This window comes from Rhipicephalus microplus, chromosome X, assembly GCF_043290135.1.
Source record: "Rhipicephalus microplus isolate Deutch F79 chromosome X, USDA_Rmic, whole genome shotgun sequence".
Classification (NCBI taxonomy): Eukaryota; Metazoa; Arthropoda; class Arachnida; order Ixodida; family Ixodidae; genus Rhipicephalus; species Rhipicephalus microplus.
In genome coordinates, this window is record NC_134710.1 from 92259708 (window position 1) to 92281803 (window position 22096).

The window sequence follows — 22096 nt, forward strand, 5'->3', positions numbered from 1 at the left end:
AGTTGATCTGCTCAACGAATGCCATCTTGCCTGTGGCAGGGGGTATAACTCAGAGACACTGCATACGCACTGCACTTGTGTTTAGTTTAGGTTCATTTTTCTCAAGTTTAGTAGTATTCGACAGGCATATTCATGTTTTCTCCATAAAAACAATATATGCATGTTTTACCAATATAAAATATCATATCAGTGATGGCCATAAGAAAAAGGTGGGACATTGCTTATACATATTGACATTACTAATTGCATAAAGCTTTAGATTTGGCATCTAAAAGTTGTCTGTAAAAATATGGGTGGGTTCATGTAAAGTCCAGCACTGAGAAAAAATTCTATTTATATCCCTATTATATTTTATAAATTCAACAAAATTTTTACTTGAAGCAGTGTATTCCTTCCATGCATTGGAACAAGGCTAAGCCTTTCACATTCACAGTTTCAGAGCAGTGCAAAACTACATAGGTAGCATTTTTCACCTTATCTCAGTTATGATTTTTTTCATGCTGATGTAGTTTTTGTATGCATATGTAGTTGTGCAATGTTCTGAAACTGTGAGTGGGAAAAAAAAAGATTTTTTGTGATTTCATACCTTTCATACCATACTAAGAGAACCTTGTCAATGAAGTTTGTGCATGATTACTGAAATATAAAAAGTCAACCATAGCTTTTGAATAGGAAGCTTAAAAGGGGATCTTTTTGATGGGCCGTGATTTCTCTGACATGGTAAGCGCAGGTGCTTGACACGATGTCATGGGTTTGACACCCAGCCACAATGGCTTTGTTTCACTCATGGCAATTGAAATACAAATACTGCGGCTGCAAATAAAACATTTAACATCATGCTCAGCAGAACATTATACCACCGAACCACCATAATTGGAGCTGTAGTATTTTAGATTTTCATAAAAAAAAGAGCTCCTGTGTTGCTTCTAGGTTGGTGCATAGTTCAAGTTAAAAAAACATTTCATTAGTGTGATGACCCGCAAGAAAGACCACAGGATGTTGAACATCGCTTCTGTTCATTACATCTTGCTTTTGTTGTGCTTGGAAAATGATGAAACTTCGTTTATACGTGCCTGTCGGGAGCACGTCATAACTACGCGTACATACTAAGCATTAACCATCAGCTACAAATTTGCATCTTCTAGCTGATGTTTGCCATTGCCATCAACAAAGGTATAAATACAGTGCCACAGTAAATATTGCCAAAAACGCAAATATTGCCTAAGCCATTTCTTTTTGCCAGAGCGTAGTAAAGATTCTGTCGCTCTTGCACGAACGTCTGATAGCGCGCTGGTGACGACGCCAAAGAGCATTTTGATACTACTGCGGGGTCCAGAATACGCTGCATGGTATAGCGACAGAATGGACATAATCGCTGACAATACATGCGTACCGCAATCTGCTGCTTAGCGCAAACTGGGAATTTTTTATTTTTTTTCGAAATGCGGTGTAGTCGCATGCAGGGAGCCGATCGTCTACTGGCTAGTTGCGTGCAGCGCCTGGCCTACTCGGCACACATTGTGACTTCTGAGCCGCTTGCTGTAAAATGCGTCTACTCTGCTTCAGACCGTGCACATATGCAGCGAGAACCTGTTGGGCTAACGTGGCGATGACGAGCTTTCTGCAAGTGATGTGCACTCTGCGAACCTCAATGGCTGTCCTGGCAGAGAAGGCGCATTCGGGTCATCGCCTAATAAGAGCGTTACAACAGCACTACGCTTGCTATACCGTACACTTAGTGTGATAGCGATGCAGCGAGGTTCCTCAGCACCCACGGTTCGGAACGCTCAACTTGGAAACAGCGAGCCGATTGCTTTTCTACAAAGCGATGCGCACTTGAACGTGATCCCGCACCACGTGGCGGCAGCAATCGGCAGTCCAGCACGTTCAGGTAGTCGCCTATTAAAAGCGTGCAGTATGGCTTAAAGTCACGCTACTGCATATGCGTGCCCGAGCAGGTAGCTGGGGATACTTACTGGGATAAGCATGGTGATAAGGCTTTTCATCGGCGATATATGTCATATTATACATTTGTTTGTCTTCATTTTTGCTTTCATTTTTTTTTTCATATGATTACCCGCAAAGGCATCACCGCAATCGCTCGGAAGTCAGAGTAATTAATCAGCGGATCTCTGCACTTATCAAAATAACGGAAAACCGTATGTTTGCAGCACATTGTGACGTCTTTTATTTATTCAACGGTGCTGTTAACTTTTACGGCGCGAAATGTTATCGCGGTACGCAGTTGGTACGCACTAATCGCTTAGGCATAAAATGAACCAATATGGCTTAAGCGGTCCGCGAATCTATTAGTCGCTATAAGACTCAGTCGGGGATTCGTCACAACTACGTTTTAACCATTAGTATGTTTAAAGTGGGTACATATTAACGAGGTTTCACTGTAATGCGCAACATGCACAGAGAGCCAATGGGAAGAAATAATCTTGAGGAAGTTTAAGCCATGTCAGAAGCATTTTTTTAATTACTGTCAAAATAGCTGTGAGCCTAAAAAGTGTGCCTAAGATGCAGATACCAGGTACAAGCATGCATTTTTTATGATCTCCTAAAATGGCTAAGCTGATCGAATGTGTCCATTTTGTGTTTTGACCAAGTTTATACTTAATTTTTTCAGAATTTTTATAGGTCCATGAACTGAGCCACTTCACTGATGGTTATAAAGGTTCAAAAATGAAGATTTTGGTGTATGAATAAAAACAGAAATGTGGCACTCGATTTCAGGAAAAAACGAAATTACTAAGCTATATGCAATAAATTATTTCTTTGTGTGCTTCAAGGAACTTCTTCATTGGTCAGGGAAGTAAATAATTCCTTTCCATGTAACATGTTTTTGTCAGCACACTTGGAGAATACAGTTGATGGCTTCACTTACAGCTGCCATGTGCTCAGTTAATTATAATTTATTTGTTCATTGTTGCAGAGAGTCTTCATATAAGTGTGTTCCTGTTTTTCCTTTCTTTTTTATTCACAGCTAGATGCAGAGAAAAGAGTCTGTTGTGTTGCAATAACAGTTGGAAATCATGTACTGAGGCTCAAGCTTCACTTTCCACAACATTATCCTTACAATGCCAGCCCATATTTCCAATTTCTCAAGGGAACAACAGTGGACAGCGACATTGAAAACAGATTACTAAAGGTCTGTATGCATGCTAACTTTTGCGAGTTGAATCTTTGAGCAAATGCTTTAATTGCACTTAGTATGAGAAATATTGGTTTACATAATTATGCACTTAACTTAATTATGCCAAGTGCATCATGTATTTTGATATGCAGACTGTATCCTTAGAATGAGATGGTGTTTTTTTGCATTTTGCATTCTAGGTTCTAAGAGCAACATCTGAGCAGCATGTCAAAAGAAATCGCAACTGTTTAGAACCATGCCTCCGACAGCTGGTAGCAACGCTTGAAAGTTGTGTGGTATGTAAATGGCACTTGACATTCTCATTTCTAAGGTTGCATGATTCATGGCAAGCATTGTGCTTCTCCATAGGAATCGGCTGAGGTTGAGGACACGGACAGTGGTTACCTTGCAGACCGCCTCAAGCATCCTTATGCTGTTTATGGCTCCTTTCAAGATTCCAGTGTGCCGTTTCCAAGGACTTCAGGAGCAAGGTTTTGTGGGGCAGGTACTAGTAGAGTGATATTTATTTAGCAGCTCACGTAGGTATTCCTGGGGTCATGCCTCTGACAGTACTGCCTTGATAATTCAAATGAGAAAATACTGTGTTGTAGAAAGCACAGAACTTGCGCAGTGGTGTAGGGATATCTAATCTTGTATGCTGAAAGCTCGGAAAGTAAGCATGTTTAAAGAGTGTTCTGCCTTGATGTTTGCACAAGAAGTTTGCAGGCAGACTTCTTACTCTTGAATGTAAATGTAAAAGTAAAAAAAAATTATTCCCATAAAAACTTGGTGTTTATAAAAATCATGAGTAACTGAACGTATAAAGAATGCAGAAGAAAAAAATAAATGTTTGAATGTGATAGTTGATTGGAGGGCTATTAATGACTGCTTGCTTTCATGCAATTATCTTTAAGTATATGCCAGTTGCATTTTCTTTGTACATAACTCGCGCTATAACTATCGTCATGTCATACCAACTAGCCCAATCTGCCACACTTCTATGTAGAGCTACCTTCTTAGGTGTGTGTGTATTGAATTGAGCCAGAGGTTACTGACACTTTCTGAATTTGTCAAGCATACACCATTGTTGACTCGTGCCAATAATGTGACCAGAAATATTATATACATTGACTATTCGATTGCTCGGAGTGAAAAAATGACTGTGTGAGGAATTGGCTGATTCCAACATAGTTTTTCGGTACATGTTACAAATGCAATGACTACCACTCTAAAACCACTATTATAGTAAAGAGCAAAACGGAATGCCTAGCATCAGAAGAGATATTGCAATTATGAAATATGGTTCATCAAAAAGATTCTGCTCGGCAAGTTGGTTTACATTAGCAAGGAAAAAAAATAGTTGTGCACAAACTATACAAGCACGCAAAAGACACGGACGAGTACAATAAGTTTACAAGAATAATTATACTATATATGCCGTTATACTACATGCCTTTTCTCCTTGTGAAGTTCGCTGAAGCCACTAGAGCACTCACAATTGCAGTGTGCACTGTTGTGTCTCATGTTATTTATATTACACATTTTTACATCCATTTTCACCGTACTTTTGCACACAATTCACCAGTGATATTATGCCGCGACATAGTGCCTGCATTCAAACAATGTGCCCATCACCGCGCGCACAGGGACATACATGCACACTGTCTAGTGTTGCGCAGAAACGATGATGATAGCACGAGAACACAGCTGGCCCCGGCTGATGTGCGCCACGCGCTTGGGACTTTTATTGAAGAATTAGAAGAAGGAGACATCTTTGGTGTTCTGCTGTAACATGCTACGACCATAGTCCCTTTAAGTTGTGGGCCCAGGTTCGCCCTTTAATAAATACGTTTTATTACACCCCGAGTCCTTCAACATCGTTACATTTCTGGTGGAGGTGCTGGGTAATGAATCAAAGCCCTACGAACGCAAGACAGCGTAGCCCCGACTACCAGCGAGTTGATCCTGGGGAGCTGACACCTGTGCATCAGAGGACCAGTCGATGTCTTCAAGGTAATTCATCAGAATTCAGTCCACTCCACTTCAAGCCAAGGGGAACTCAGTCAATGGACGCCACCACCATGACAAGTCATGTAACACCGGCCCAAGTGGTGATAAATCAGCCTCACCAGCCACCAGTACTTCATGACGACTTGTATGAAGACGTAGAAGATTGGCGGAACCTCTTTGAGAGAGTGACACGTTTGAACGGTTGGGACGAGAGAGAGAAGCTCCCCTGCGTATACTTTGCTTTGGAGGACTTCGCAAAGACGTGGTATGAGAACCATGAAATCTCCTTTACGACCTGGGATGAATTTCGGACAATCTCTGGCGACTTATGCCAGCACGGATCGCAAAGAAAAGGTGCAGGCTGCGCTTGAATCCAGAAACCAACTCACCAACGAAAGTGTCACTATGTATATCGAAAACATGATCCGCCTGTTCAAGCGCGCAGATTCCCATATGACCGAAGACAAGAAGCTATGCCACCTCATGCATGGGGTGAAGCAAGAGCTATTCGCTGTTCTCGTCCGCAACCCACCACGAACAGTTGCGGAGTTTCATACGGAAGCGACAGCCATCGAGAAAACGCTAGAACAGCGGGCTCGACAGTACAATCGAGACATAAACTACGCACCTACCAATGTCTTCTCTGGAGGCCAGCAAAGTGACATGGACGCCCTGCGAGAACTCATCAGGTCGGTGATCAGGGAAGAGCTCAGCAAGTTGCAAGCACCTCACACTACAGCAACACTGCCTGTCGTCGACATAGTACGAGATCAACTGAGGCAGATGATACATGAGCCGGAGCGTGCGCCACAGCCGATCCAACGCATCCCAACGTACTCTGAAATACTCAGACAACCCGCGGTGCACACCAATGCAGCAGTTGCGATGGCCTCTCCTTGCCCACAGACGGTACACAGCGCACCTCGTTCACTGGAACCGACTGCTAGCTACCTGCCACGAGCCCGTGGTGTAGCTCGCTACGTGGATCAAAGGCCCCGGAAAAGTGACATCTGGCGTGACCATGAGCGCAGGCCTTTGTGTTTCCATTGTGGGGAAGCAGGTCACCTGTATAGGTTCTGCCCTTACCGACAGGCAGGATTAAGGGGCTTTCCGTTGTACGCACCATGCCCTCGAAAGGGTGAACGGCCAACGAAGATCGAAGAGTACTTGTCCACGCGCCAGAGCCCACTCACTCCACGCCAACATCAGCCAAGATCGCCGTCGCCCAGGCGTTACCGATCACCCAGTCGACGTGCTTCTTCCCCACGGTCTGGGCACTGTTCTACAAGCCCACACCCGGAAAACTGAAGCAAGCGACCTGTGGAGGTGAGACCGCTGATAACTACAGTTGCGAAGATTCTCCATTACGGTTTCAAGGTGACGATTCCATGTTTACAGAGGGTAAGTGCAGCAGTGCGAAGATTACTTCAGATTTGCGGTTGAAAATAGACGGATATGAGCTAAATGCTTTAGTTGACACCGGCACTGATTATTCGGTAATGAGTCACAAATTGGCGAAGAAACTGAAAAAGGTTGTGACAAAATGGAGTGGGGCACAGATATGCACGGCAGGTGGCCACACTATTACACCGCTTGGCAGATGCACCTCAAGGCTCGAAATAAGAGGCTTTACTTACGTTGCTGACTTCATCGTACTGCCGGACTGTTCAAGGGAGCTTATACTAGGAATGGATTTTCTGCAAGCCAATGGAGCCATAATTAATCTGTGCAGATCCAGTGCAACGTTTTCGACCGAACAAGCTATGTCGGTGGAGGAATCGGAAAAGTGACGTCTTGCTGCTCTGCGCGTTGTTGATGATGACGTCACAGCGCCACCACGCTGTAGTGTAATGGTGCTTGTTGAAAATAAGGCATTTTGTGACCACGAAGGAATAGCGGATGGAAACGTAGAGCTCTTTTTAAACAAAGGAATTTGCGTGGCGAGGGGTGTTGTTCACTTAAGGAATGGCCGCTCAGTTGTCCTCCTTACGAATTTTGGGAATGAATGTCAGCACATCACGCAAGGTATGGCTATCGCCTATTTCCACGAGTTCTGCATGGCGACTGAACTATGCAGTTTAGCGACAACGCCAACCACTCCACAAGAGACCTGCACTGTCGACGCATCAGTTAACGTCAATCATAGGCTCCCAGAATATCAAAAGAAACAATTGTTCGCCCTTGTAAAAGAGTTTTCGGACTGCTTTTCAACGTCCTCTAAGGTGCGACGCACGGCTATTGCAAAACACAGGATTATAACAGAAGAAGCCGCGAGACCAATTTACCAACAACCATATCGAGTGTCGCAAAAGGAAAGAGACGTCATCAAGAAACAAGTGGAGGAGATGCTTTCAGATGACGTGATCCAGCCTTCCAGCAGTCTGTGGGCGTCTCCAGTAGTGCTTGTTAAAAAGAAAGATAACAGCCTTCGATTCTGCGTCGACTATCAGAAACTGAACAGCGTAACAAAACGGGATGTATACCCTCTGCCGCGTATCGATGATACACTCGATCGACTACGTAGTGCGAAATACTTCTCCTCCCTTGATCTCAAGAGCGGGTATTGGCAAATTGAGGTGGATGAGCGCGACCGTGAAAAGACAGCATTCATAACCCCAGACGGCCTATACGAATTTAAAGCGCTTCCATTCGGCCTGTGCACAGCGCCAGCTACGTTTCAGAGAATGATGGACGCTGTCCTCGCGGTACTGAAATGGCAGTCCTGCTTGGTGTACTTGGATGACGTTGTCGTATTTTCCGCTACGTTCGACCAACATCTAGAGCGACTCCGCACAGTATTGGAAGCCATTCGTTCAGCAGGCTTGATCATCTAGCCAGAAAAATGCCACTTTGCTTTTGAGGAGCTTCGATTCCTCAGACACGTCGTCAGCTTCGACAGCGTTCGGCCAGATCCCGAAAAGACAGCTGCCATCGCGAAGTTCCGGATGCCCAAAGACAAGAAGTCAGTACGTAGCTTCCTGGGTTTATGCGCGTACTATCGGCGATTTGTGGAAAATTTTTCGAACATTGCTGAACCACTTACTAATCTAACAAAAGACGAGGTGGCCTTTATGTGGGAAGGTGAACAACAGGAAGCATTTGATGAGTTAAGAACACGCCTGCAAGCCTCTCCAATCCTCGCCCACTTCGATGAGACTGCCGAAACTGAAGTTCACACTGATGTGAGTAACGTCGGCCTCGGAGCCATTCTAGTCCAGCGGCAAAACGGCCAAGAAAAAGTGATAGCGTATGCCAGCCGCAAGCTTTCGAAAGCTGAGACAAATTACTCTACAACCGAAAAAATAGTGTCTCGTGGTCATCTGGGCCATAAGTGAATTTCGGCCGTACCTCTATGGTAAACCATTCCGAGCAGTCAGTGACCACCATTGCCTGTGTTGGCTGGCGAATTTTAAGGATCCCTCTGGCCAATTAGCAAGATGGAGCCTTACACTACAAGAGTGCGATGTTACTGTGGTATACAAATCTGGGAAAAAGCACAGCGATGCCGACTGCCTGTCACGCACACCAGTGGAGACGAGTGAGTCGGAGGAAGAAGACTTCCCGTTTCTAGGCGTCGGTACGCTCAACAACAACAAAATGACCCCGATTTTCTGCCGCTTATACAGCGTCTCCAAGGACTCAACGTGAAAGTCCCGCGCAATTTATCCAGAGGGCTCCCTTCGTTCTGTCTTCGAGAAGGGGTCCTTTACAAGAGGAACTTCAAGCCTCATGGTGACAAGTTTTTACTCGTTGTTCCTGCACCTTTAGGAAATGAGATTCTGCACGCATGTCATGATGAGCCAACATCTGGACACATGGGTGTCAGCCGTACATTCGCCAGAATTCAGCTAAAATACTGCTGGCCAAAACTGTTATCATCAGTTCAGCGCTATGTAAAAACTTGCCGTGAGTGTCAAAGACGCAAAACTCCATCCGTGAAACCTGTAGGCCTCCTCCAACCAATAGAACCACCGCATGCCCCATTCCAACAAGTCGGTATGGATCTCCTAGGCCCGTTTCCGACATCGACTGCACGCAAGAAGTGGATAGTCATAGCCACGGACTATCTCACTCGTTACGCTGAGACTGACTCGCTGTACAGTGCAACAGCTCTTAAAGTTGCCAAGTTTTTCATCAACAACAAAGTCCTCAGACATGGTGCACCCAGCGTCGTAATTACAGATCGTGGTCCAGCTTTTACTGCAGACCTAATGAAATGTCTGATGCGAATGACCCATACAGACCAAAGAAGAACTGCAGCATACCATCCTCAAACAAATGGCCTAACGGAGCGCCTGAACAGAACTCTGACTGATATGCTTTCAATGTATGTCGACGTCGAACATAAACTGTGGGATGAAATATTGCCCTACATTACGTTCGCATATAATACAGCCGTTCAAGAAACAACGCGAGTGACACCATTTGAACTTGTATTCGGCCGAACAGTCACCACTCTACTGGATGCCATGTTACCACTGAATGATGAAAGCAGCAATCCACCTGGCCTAGACGACTGACTTCCTGCTAAGAGCCGAGGAAGCACGACAGATGGCGAGATACAGAATACGTCGCCAACAGCGTGTCGACTCCTATCGGTACAATCAGCGTCGTACCGAAGCGCATTTTCAACCAGGTGAGAAAGTATGGATATGGACCCCAGTGTGTCGCCGTGGGCTTTCTGAAAAACTTTTTAGCCGCTACTTCGGGCCTTACGAAGTACTCCATCGTGTAAGCGATGTAACTTACCAAGTCAGATCTGCTATACACGGGAGCTCAAAACGCCGCAACCCTACAGAGGTTGTACATGTAGTCCGGATGAAGGCTTACTATGAAAGATCACCGGAAGACCAGTGATGCCTACCACGAATCTATTCATTGCCTGACGCATTGGGACGATGCGTATGAGGGGGGGATTATGCCGCGACATAGTGCCTGCATTCAAACAATGTGCCCATCACCGCGCGCACTGGGACATACATGCGCGCCGTCTAGTGTTGCGCAGAGACGATGATGATAGCACGAAAACCCAGCTGGTCTGGCTTATGTGCGCCACGCGCTTGGGACTCTTCTTGAAGAAGTAAAAGAAGGAGAAATCTTTGGTGTTCTGCTGTACCGTGCTACGACCATAGTCCTTTGAGTTGTGGGCACAGGTTTGCCCTTTAATAAGTACGTTTTATTACATCCCGAGTCCTTCAACATCGTTACAATATTGCCATAGTAAAAAAAAAAAATGAATGATCATTGATATCTATGCCAGACAGTTTGATGCACCAGTTGGTTGAAATGTGAGCGATTGCATCTAGCAAATAAATTGAGTTTAAAAGCACGTTAATAGGTTTTGTATGCTTAACTTGTTTATAAAACAGTATATGGTGTACTTCGTTGCACTTCTCATTAGCTGTAGCTGTGAAGTTAAGAACTTAATGCCCTGATATATTAACAACATAACATTTACTTTGTATGACTTGGTATAAAGATCAATTTTCCGTCTTGATATTGTCTGTTTTGTTGTTCCTATTTTTGTAACAGCAGTTTTTTAGCAAGAACTGATTATGCTACATGCCTTTAATACCTTTCATAATCTTCAAGTAATCCCTCATTTTAATTTCTCCATGATGATCTAACAAAGGTTTTGTTGGTTTAAATGTTCTGCACAACAGGAGAAATAGCTTCTACCTTTTCATGGTGGAACTGATAGTCTTTCACTTTTGTTGGTTGAGGATTAACCTTAAAATCAAAATAGTGCAGATTTTAATTCTAATTTTAGAATGTTGCCCACATTTTGTTATCTATAATTGTAACCTAAAATAGGAATTCTTTTAGCAAGAGTGCTTTGCTAAAAATAGGTTGATAATGCTTATTCAAATTGTGTTCATGCAGATTTCTTTTTCTTCTTTTTATGTGGCTACATACATTGAACTGTGTAAGACTTCCTTCAGCATTTGCAGCATACATCCTAGTTTTGCATATAGTGGTTATTGGCCCTTTTTTTCTACATTGGCCTGCATTCAGAACCTGGTTGTGCTAATGCTAGCTATTGCAAATAAGAAACTATGGGTTTAGCTTAAACTGATGGTTTTCTATAGCTTTTGTACCCCCTTTGGATGATCATTGGGCAGTGAATGTCCTGCAAAGCAAACAACATAGGTTACATAACATGTGCCCAAATATCCCCTTGAGGTGCAGCGTCCAAATATCTAGACATGACTTCTCTTTGCCAGTTTTTCGAACCACCGAGAAAATAAAGGCAAAAGTGATTGTTGCACATATGGTCAATTGAACCTTCTGCTTAGTCTACGAGCCTTCATTTAACCCCATTTTGCGGCATATAACGGCAGCTGATTATTTTAGTAAAATCACTGCGATGTTTGGTGGGTCACTCAATGTGCCGCGTTCCAGGACCAATTTCATAAGCATTATTTTTCTTTCCTCATAACGAACACAGCAGAAAACAAACTGAGTGGTGCATTTTGAGCATAAGATTTTCTCCTTTTTGTGTAGAAATCGAGCATGCCTGACTGAAGAATAATCAGGTATATATATATATATATATATATATATATATATATATATATATATATATATATATATATATATATATATATATATATATATGTGTGTGTGTGTGTGTGTGTGTGTGTGTGTGTGTGATGTTAATTAAGAATAATTAGTAAACCTTCCTGAAAACATTTTTTAATTTTCTTTACTAGAATATGATATTGATATGTTGTGCAAAATTTAGATATTTACGGGCAGCACATCATAATTTGCGCCAGAAGGGCATATACAACCTACTGCTGAATGCTGTTGGACCTACTAGATAACGTGGGCTAGTCGGTGTGTACCACTGGGGGTGTGTTTGAACAAACTACGGTACTTTGGTACTGCATATAGGATATTGGCATGTGCCGATTCTTGGTGAATCACACAGAATGGATGTGCCTAAGTAACACAAGGAAAGCATTAGCTCTCTTTAGCTACTTTGCTTACTTTGGATGTCGCTCATTAGCCAATCTCACAAAATAAAAACAAGGAAGAGAGTGAGGAGTAAAGAGAGAAATTGCTAGTGTGGTGGAGAATAAGGTATCTGGTCAATTGGCGTACAAGTGAGTGACATAATGCACAAAAGGATGACGTTGTACATTGTACAGCCGCGGCCACGTCTGTGTAGAACACGCAAGCAGCCGGTTATTGATCTGTGGGGCGAAATCTTGAGGTATCAGGCTCTGATGTGGTCAGGCTCACAAATAGGAGACGAATGCTCCTAATACACCACTTCAGAGCCCGAAACTGTCTCAAGGTTTCACGCCGCCGAGCAAAAATCACTGCTCGCGTGGTCTACACAGACGTGGCCGCGGCTGTACACCCAGCACACATAATATGTAACATATATCATTTTCAAGTAGAAGTGGGAAACGCATACCTAAATGCATGTGGCCTGTAGGTTTTACAGAATTACTTCTTTTTTTTTTTCTAAAACCTGCACAAAATGGCTCATTATCTATCATGACTCATCTTTATGTATATGCATTAGCTGCAGCTATCTCAGAGCACTGTATCTTATCAATATGGCATTTACGTAGTCTCAATCTAATTATAGCGTTGGTCTCTGCAACTTGCCTTCTTACTAATAATCTTTGTCTGCAAGCTGTTTCTACAAGGAAAAAACACATTTTCTCTAGCATTTCAATATTATATGCCTTGCTACGTTATATTTTATAATCACTTTTTGTCAGACTTCCTTGTGTGCTTCACACGGCCATCCCATCTGCAAAAAATGAATGCTCCCACGGAGGTGACACCACGATCCCTGAGTGCTTTGGGAGCCTACCTTGCTTCACAGCATAAGGCTAGCCGACCTCCTTCCACTTCATCCTTAGTCAGCCTCTACGCTCCGCACAGCCCCGGCACAGCAACTGCACAACCACAGGATGTCTCCATCTCGTCCTTCTATTATAAAGAAAGGGTAAGCTTTCCCAGTGCTGCATGCATATTTTCAAAGTATACACGTCAGTTTCACTGACACAAGCTGAAGGTAGCATATATAGCAAAAACCTCTTTCATTCGAACTCGGTTATTTCGAAATCCTGCTTAATTCAAAATATTTCCACGGGTCCGTATTTTGAAATCTAAGTCTTAGCGGATAGTTAGAAATGGTGGTCAGCACCAGTCCGGCTAATTCGAAAACTTTGGGTGCCATGTGCTCGTGCCCGATTCCGATTTCACCGCTCTTAAGAGTCACAAGGCAATGCAATGTAGTAATACTAATAATCAGCAGCTGAAGCAATCTAGCCTCGCTACTTCCAACATGTGCACACACACACACACATGCACGCATGCGTGCCTGGGGAAAGCATAATGTGCTTCACTGGTGTCTCTCCTAGTGTCAGCGCATCATGATTTACCCATTCTTTCTGGGATTGTAAAGAAATTATAAAAGACAGCTTGGCACAATTGGTAATGTATACGAACCTCTGATTGCTGGCTGCTCCAGCAATTCGCTGCACTTGCTCTGCTGGCAGACTTCTTGCCTGCAACGCCTACTTCAATGCTGGTGACATGTTGCCGGTGTGCAGCTGCGAAATCGGAAAAAAACCTAGCACCAATGTCACAGTGGGGCTCGAACTGGGGTTCGCTGGGTGCCAGCCCAATATTCTACCACTGAGCCACACTGGTGCTTGGGACTTTTTGGCAAACTTGCCTTAGGCAGGCTTGATCTCGGGAAAGCAATCATGTTAATATGACTTAAAAAGCATTTTAAAACAGCAAAGGAACAACCAGTCATTGCACAATGCAAATAGCATAATGAGTGGGTCGTCTAATTTTTCAACCCATTAAATAAGCTTGTTCTTGTTCCCCTATTAACTGTGGCGCATACCCACTTCAGCCATAATTCCTAATCGTTGTCAGCCACTGCATGAACAATCGGTGCAAAATTCGTTGAAAGTGTTTAGCAGATACAACGCTTCTCAGAAGAATGATGAAAAATAGTGTAATGAATGCCGGCCTACTACTCAAAAAATTTTATTATTAATGCCCTAGTGGGTATTAAGCAAGTGTGTTTGCAGTAGTTACCCAATGAGTGTTTTGAAAGGCTCTGAAAGGCCGCTCTTCTGGCTTTCGCTGTGACTGTGCTGTGCCTTCCAAGCAGGCCTGGCGTTTACTTTTTTCTCAGTGGCAGCCACGGGGCCCGCCGATCTCCTGTGTTTGCGACAAAATTCAGACCAGGTATTCCTGGAAAATATAACATCTAGAGCCGCAAACTAGCCTGCAGAGCAAACAACCAGCCTGGCATGACTACTTGGACTAATTTCAAGCTCCTTGCATCCAACTTATTTGTACATTCTGTTAACTCGAAAAGCCACTCAATTCGAAGATTTTTCGCGGCCCCAGTGACTTCGAACTAACAAGGTTTTACTGTCCATGAGGGTTTTCCCACACTAGATACCACAGCCTAATGGGCTTGAAGAATGGATCTACAGCATTGCTGTCGTGAAATGTCGGGAACTGTATCACTACATTGCAAGGCTGCCTACTCAGAGTTTCTGTTTGACACTGGTCATGCCAAATGCATGGAAACTGCACATTGGGATATTTTAATTTTTTTCTTTATAAGTCTTGTCAAAATTTTAATTTCATGGGTTGAGCGAATTTCGAATTCTTTGAAGGGGCCCTGCAACAATTTTTCAAGTAGCCATAGAATTAATTCAGTAAATTAGCTTATTTCTTCACGAATATACTGCCATTAAAGTTTCTAGAATCTGTCCAGTATGAGTGGAATTGCAAAGATTTGCTGCATGCTGCAATTGCATTCTCTCTTCTTTTGTCCCGATGAAAGCACTGGAAGCTAAGCAGGGAGGAATGGCACGGGGCAAGAAAAACGTCATGTGCGCCTCGTGACCTTGAGCACTTCCCTTTATCTTTTTTTCTTCGAATACACGGCTTTTCAGTGGAATCATGCGTGCACATGTGGACAAGCCGCGGCTTTCAGGCGCTGTGCTGCATGCTATTATATTTGACTTGCATGTTTTTGGGAGCCTTGATTGCCAATCAGTAGTGTCTTCTGAGCATGTTTAAAAAGTGTTGCAAAGCACCTTTAAGATATCAAGGGAACAATAAAGAAATGGCTCTTAAATAAACACTTTTATTTACTCAATAAATCTGCAAGTCTTGTTCTTCTTTTGCATAAAAGGAAAGTGTATGCTGCTATTTTCACAATCTCGCAACTTCTTTATCAGTGAAATGATAGTGCAGTTGATCTAAGACAGGCTTTGAATGCAATGTTTTATTGTGGGTGAATATACCTTTGAATTGAGCCTGACTGAATTAGAGAAGAAGACTTGAAGAAACCTTCAAATCTTCTTCTCCTTAAAGTGCAGCTTCACGTGGTGACATATTTCTTTCTGTCGATTAGCATGGATTATAAAAAAAAGGTGTGTTTAAAAGAAAATGCCTCCTATATATCTTCAGAAGGGAAGAGGCAGAACGCAAAGGAGGACTGGCCGCCAAGCATCTTCACAACAGCATCCTCTGCCAAGTGCTGCCGTACTTATCTATAACATGTCGGGGATTATGCCAATAAACCAGTACCTGGCTCAGAACTACACGTAAGCCTGTAGTTTTCTTTTCTCAACTGTGAGAAAAAAAGGCAGTGTACAGCCACTGCGTGGTTGTGACTCTATAGCTTAGAAAGACTTCTGCCTTAGTGCTTTATTTTATAAACTGACTATTGTCAAACCCCTTTATAAGAGACGCTGATGTAAAAGACAAATGGGTATAAGACATTCTAGTGTGCCTACAATGAAATAGAGGTTGATAAAAAAATGCATATGTGGTACCCTGCTTATGAGGAAGAAGCAGAGCCACTTTATTCATTAATCACCATCTTGGTTGGTATATATCTTGCATATAAAAAAATGCAGTGATTGGCTGGAGTATTATATCCTGCTGTACTTTGAAATGTTCCTATACAGGTATTAACCATTAAAAGTTCAAATACTATGCTGTGATTGGCTGAAGTATTATATCCTGCTGTACTTGGAAATGTTCCAATACAGATATTTAACTGTTGAAAGTTCAAATACTAACAGCTATCAACCTGGTAGTATTGTACCTCTGCAACTAGTTTTGGTGATCAATATCTTTTTAGCCTACCAGCTCATGTGTATTGCTATGCTATTTTTTTTTTCTCTGGCTATCAAAGCATGCATCAGTCTGCGTAGTAGTTTCATCTACTTTTCTTTAGCAAATATTTCATGTTTATTTTCATTAACTTTACTCATGTGCTACTCTTGCTTGAAAGACCAAGTACATGTATAGAAGAAAAAGAACAAAGCTTTATTTTGAGGGAAGGGTTAGGAAAAGAGTACTCAGAAGCATGTTGGTTGGAGCCCCAAGTCCAGGGCCCCACCGGCTTGCACCGCTCGTCTAACGTCCTTCAGAAGCGCTAATTGCACCTCTGGGTCCAAGTTGGCAAGTTGTGCCTCCCACTGCTCCTAACTTTCTACAGTGGTGTTGCCTAAAAAAGATTTCGAATGATCTGGCTTTCGGGCACACTCCTAAGAGACGTGATATAATGTCGGCAAACCGCCGTACCACGAACAAGCGTCACGGTACAACATAGGATATATTTTGCTGAGCCGTGATAATTTGAAAAGACTCCCGTCTGCACCTTGTAGAGATCTGTGGCGTCTTTCCCTTCAAGCGATTTGTTAGGGGTGCTATATTTTTCTCGTGTGCTATGTTGGTAGCAAGAATGAAACCTTGCAAAACAATGTGTACACATGTACACATACATATTTAGATACAAAAAAGCAGCTCAACATGAAAAAGTTATTAGTCTACACAGGAGGAAAAAAACTGCGTTGACAGGAATATCAAAAGGCATTTCTGGGATAGATGAAGAACTTTTAATTCTTTTTCTTGAAGCTCACATAAACGAAAAGGAAACATTAACAGTACAGCATAGCAAGATTTTCGAAGAAGAAAAAATGAAGAAGAAATTGGTGAGCATGTAAAAATGTAGCAGATAAGCTGTTATGTCTGTTTTACTGATGTACTGGTATATATAAAAAAATTCATTTTAATTAAGATAAGGCTATATATGAGCAGAATTTCTGCACACATTTTTCTTCCTACAGATCTTCGTTGTCTGCACGTAGTATGAATTAGTTTCATCTACCATGTGCTCTGTTGCTCAGCTTCAAGAATTTGGTAGCTGATATATAATAACAAATTCTTTTTCATGTCGTAAAACATTTGTAGGTTGGATCATCGTGACCCTGTCAGTTCCTGCAACAACAATGCTACGTGTGCTGCAAATGTGGGACGTAAAGACTTGGCACAGGTTTTGTGATCTTCCTGTTTTGTCTTCTCTAAAAGTAGCATTTCTTTGCAGTACATTTGCTCGATGATTCCCTGTCAAATATGCTTGCGTGTCTAGGTCTGGTCCTTGGCAGCACTTATTGCAAGTCCACAGCTTTTGCACGACAAACCGGGGCCTGATGCAGCTGATCCGTGGGCACAGCACCCCTTTGGTCGACGGATGCTGGAGTCCATGTACGTGGTTCTTTTCCCGCTATTATTGCTCACCTGATATTTTCTCACTTGTGTGCGACAACAGCACAAACAGAAGATTTTGCGTGCTTTGAGGCCATTAAAGCAGCAGTTGCAAGTGTCACCTTAGAAAAGTTGGGGACAAGGGGAAGAAACGGGGCACGGCGCTCTGTCTTGTTTTTCTTCACTTTTTCGCCATCTGTCTATGTCTTTTCAATATGCAATACCAACCAGCCTAATCTCATGAGGTCCTCATGACAACGCGGGTTTGAATCCCGGCTACGGCGGCTGCATTTCCGATGGAGGCGGAAATGCTGTAGTCCCGTGTGCTCAGATTTGGGTGCACGTTAAAGAACCCCAGTTGGTCGAAATTTCCGGAGCCCTCCACTACGGCGTCTCTCATAATCATATGGTGGTTTTGGGACGTTAAACCCCACATACCAATACCAATCCTCATGACAACCATTGCACTGAGAACACTGTCTAAGTTTTTGTAATCTCTGCACTAAGATGGCTCCTATCTTGAAATAAAAGGATTAGGTAGGTGTTTGAAAGTAATGCGCGTAAAATATGTTATCAGTAATTGTAATGTCTGCCATGAGTGGGACTTTACAAACTGACACGTTATTGGTGGATTTTATTTCTTTTCATGCCAGAGACAAAGTGGGCTCATCCATACACTTCTGCTAAAAACAGCCATAGATGAGGTCAACTTGTCAACCATGCTCTTCTTTTTCTCACACTGCTATGAACAAGCTGGCTTTGTCTTGGAACTATACTGCACTTTCGGTAGATTGCAGCACTCATCCACTTGCGTTCATAGTGATGCCTTGACATTTTAGTTGTTGCCCACTAGATGTCTTCCTTAAACAAATTTACATTTCTGCACCAATGGTTCATCTAAAAAAGAGAAACAAAACCCAAAGATTGTCAAACAGTGTCAGGTCTCTAACTAGTAACTAGTACTCTTTCTAGAAAGGAAGCGTTGATATGCCCAGGTGGCTCACTGGCAAGCACTTCAATACGTCTTTAAAGGGACAATAAAAAGTAAAGGGATTTTTCCCGTATTAGTAAAGTCGAGTTTTGCAACTCCAAAAAAACCACCATTACCATGACACAACGCTTGGTATACATGCGAAAACATCTTCAGTAATAAGACTTAGGTGTTCTATCTAATGTTGTATCCTAGTATCATTTATGTCATGCACGAAACTTGGGTCTTCATTACTTCTCAAATATTGTGGATTGACACTGATGAATTAATCATGAATTGTTTGCAATTATGAATTTTATTTGTAAGTAATTCAAGTTTTATATGCCTTTTTCAGCATCAGTCACTACCTAAAGCATAATGACATACAAACTGTGGCGATGTTGTGCTGTGTCTTCAGTGGCGAAAATGCTGATGGCAGCTTTGGCAAGAAATTTGCTTTTGATCAGGCCTGCAGCAGCGTAAGTTGTTGAGCACTTCATTACATTTCACAATGTTGTAAACTGTTAGATTTTATTGCAGACAGTGGTCACTTACTGTATTTAACTTTTCTGAGACTGACTGATGTTACTGTTGTGGTAGTCTGGCTATAGTCACTTTCTAAATGCCTGGTTTAGAAATATGCAGTATAGTTATGTAGTATTTATGATTAAAGCAGTAAACTGTTCACCATCGCGGGATCGAATCCCGTGTGCGGCGGCTGCATTTTCGATGGAGGCGAAAATGCTGTAGGCCCGTGTGCTCAGATTTGGGTGCAAGAACCCGAGGTGGTCAAAATTTCCAGAGCCCTCCAGTACGGCGTCTCTCATAATCATATGATGGTTTCGGGACGTTAAATCCCACATATCAATCAATCAAATGTTCAACAGTTATTGTTAATATATGGTCAGTGCCATTGTAACCAAGTGTTCAATTATTAATGGGGACATTAGCACCCATGAAACTAGCCTGTTACAGCTGAGAAAACTGCTACAAGTTGCTCATATATGGCAACTCATTCTGGTTTTTCCTCTTTGGTTCCCACAGTTGGATAGAATTAAATCTTGTAAAAATTCTTGAGTTCACCTTTTTTTTATTAACTTCTTTTTTAACAGAAATAAAAGGTATGCAGAACAAGTTACCCTTTTTGGTCATCAAGGCCATTTTTGTTCCTGCACTTTTGTGCTGGTTCATGCAGATGAGCTTATTGCAGGGCAGGGGATATGATGTAGTGTGCTACACTCGGGTGATTGAACTGCAGTCAGTCAGAGCAGGCTGTGTCTCATTGGCGTCGCCTTCTGTGAAAAGCAGTCGATCTCACATTTTCTCAATTTGCATCAACTGGCGGTGTGTATGTCCTTGCCTGAACATTAAAAAAAAAGTTAGCAGTTTCATCTCGGCCACTAGTCTTGACAAACTGGCTGAATTCATCACATATACTATACAGAGTGCAAAGACTATCAGCTAGTTAAAACTTGCGTTTTCCTGGATGACGTGGTCACCTTCCTTCGTGACATGCAGGGATACCAGCACTTTTGCTGTTGCCCTCTCTTCAAAACTTCGCCGTCGTTCTCAGGTATACATGCCAACAATACCATCAGTTGCTGGCAAAGTGGCGCTGTGCTTTTGCAACATAAGCCTCGTTGTCCATTCTCTACCGCCGAAACGTTAAGCTGCAGCGTAGAAAGTGAAGTTTTAATGCTACACCTCTGCTATAGAAAGTAGACTCATGTATTCATCTTGGTTGATACAGTGCACACGAGACAACGATGATGAATAAGAAACACAAGACCGGCACTGGCTTGTCTTTTTGTTATGTTGTGTATCACCTACTGCATTTACTCTCATAATAGGCATACTCACATAATAGCTGCACGTCCAGTTTAATTGCAAGAAATCAGGTTTTTTTTATTTCCCCGCATAATACGCGCACCCTGAACTTGGCCGTGATCGGTAGTTCTGTACCTTATTTACACGGTTCTAATTCAACTCCCTGTTACTTTAACTGGAGAGAGGAAAAAAGGAAAAAGACTGCAGCAGTGCTGAGCCAGCTGCATGGGCTTGAGAGTGAAGAAGAAAGGCAGTTGCCTTTGTGTCGGAGTAACCTTTGTATAGGCACTGGCATGGCTCCGACCGCTTACCAGCTGTGTCATCTGCGCACCCTCCGCATGAAATGTGTGATCGCATTTTGAGTTTCCTGTCGAGGAAAGCGGCGTTATCGTGTTTGCTACCTCATCCACAAATTTAAAGGCTTTTCGGTTTTCCGCCGTGAGCTTTCGCATTTGCGGCCACTATGCAGACTTGCACAAGCTTGGTGTACTTTTGTTGCTGTTGATTTTCCAGCAGCGAAACTAAACATTGTATCATGCATGTTGCTCTTAGATCAGTGCTCGAGTGCGATCTTTTCGATGCCCAATATTAATGTTGTCTCGTACAAGTTTTCCACGATAACATGCCAAATTGTAGGCTAGGCCTAATCAGCGTTAGTTGCTTTTTCGGTGGCAGTCAGGGGCAATTAAAAGTTGCAGTTTTGTACAGAATCGATGCTGCTCTTTGCGGTGGCATGGGTGGCGCTTGCAACTCTCAAATAGTGGGTCACGGTTCGATTGCATTGTCCTGGATATGCATTGCAAGCTTGTGAAATTTAACGATCAGCATCATTCCGTGCTTAAACATTCGTTCATGATAATGTGCATGATCTATAGGTCACCTGAAACATAATGAGCAAAATTCCGCTATGGCATATTCTTTTCGTTGTGTTTTTTCACGTTCATTTTGTTGGCATTGTGGGTCTGTTGGTGTTAATTTTTTAAAGTTTGAATGCTTGCGAGCACACCATATTTATTGCTTGCCGAATATACTAAATAAATTAGCAATTAATTATGAAAATGTTCGTATGCTCTCTAATATTTTTATTTTAAATATGCTTTATTAATTTGTATGTAGTATTATTTTCTCTTTGATTACTTCTTTCTTTTGATGTATAGCATGTGTGTTTTTAGTTAGTTTAGTTTGTTTAAATTTTTTGTTCTGATGCAAAGCATATGCATTGCTGATTTAAACTGTCCTGTGTTTAATTTGATTTTGCCGTTTTTGTTGCCACAGTTGCCATGGAGATAGGGGGCTTTGTAAAGCTGTTTTATACAGCTTTTTCCCTTTGTCCCAGCCACTTACTGTACAACTGTACGGGGTAAATAAACTAAACTCAAACTCAAACACCGCATCGCACGCGTCTATTCTTGAACACGCGAGACTGCATGCCCAACATGTTTTGTGCTGAAGATTGTTTTGGTTGTAGTGCGGATATTCGTGACTTTGGGGACTTACATTATCAGCAGTCTATGCTGTAGTCAGAAATAACATTTTCAGAAATTTTACCCTGTGTAGAAGGTGCACCCTGAACTTGGAGCTGGATTTTT

General features: G+C 42.5%; 1 protein-coding gene across 4 annotated transcripts in view; it reads left to right on the forward strand.

The window, feature by feature from the left end:
- The window catches only part of Wdr59 (WD repeat domain 59), an 86335-nt gene that overhangs the window by 35494 nt on the left and 28745 nt on the right, over positions 1 to 22096 (forward strand). For all 4 annotated transcript variants that reach the window (XR_012886898.1, XM_037427403.2, XM_037427402.2 and 1 more), the window contains exons 13-20: positions 2990 to 3154; positions 3340 to 3435; positions 3509 to 3644; positions 12889 to 13118; positions 15623 to 15759; positions 17417 to 17498; positions 17595 to 17710; positions 19036 to 19159. Coding sequence is in view for 3 of the 4 variants with exons in the window: in XM_037427403.2 (XP_037283300.2) it covers positions 2990 to 3154; positions 3340 to 3435; positions 3509 to 3644; positions 12889 to 13118; positions 15623 to 15759; positions 17417 to 17498; positions 17595 to 17710; positions 19036 to 19159 (1086 nt within the window). In the remaining variant the exon portion in view is untranslated. The remainder of the gene's footprint in view (positions 1 to 2989; positions 3155 to 3339; positions 3436 to 3508; positions 3645 to 12888; positions 13119 to 15622; positions 15760 to 17416; positions 17499 to 17594; positions 17711 to 19035; positions 19160 to 22096) is intronic.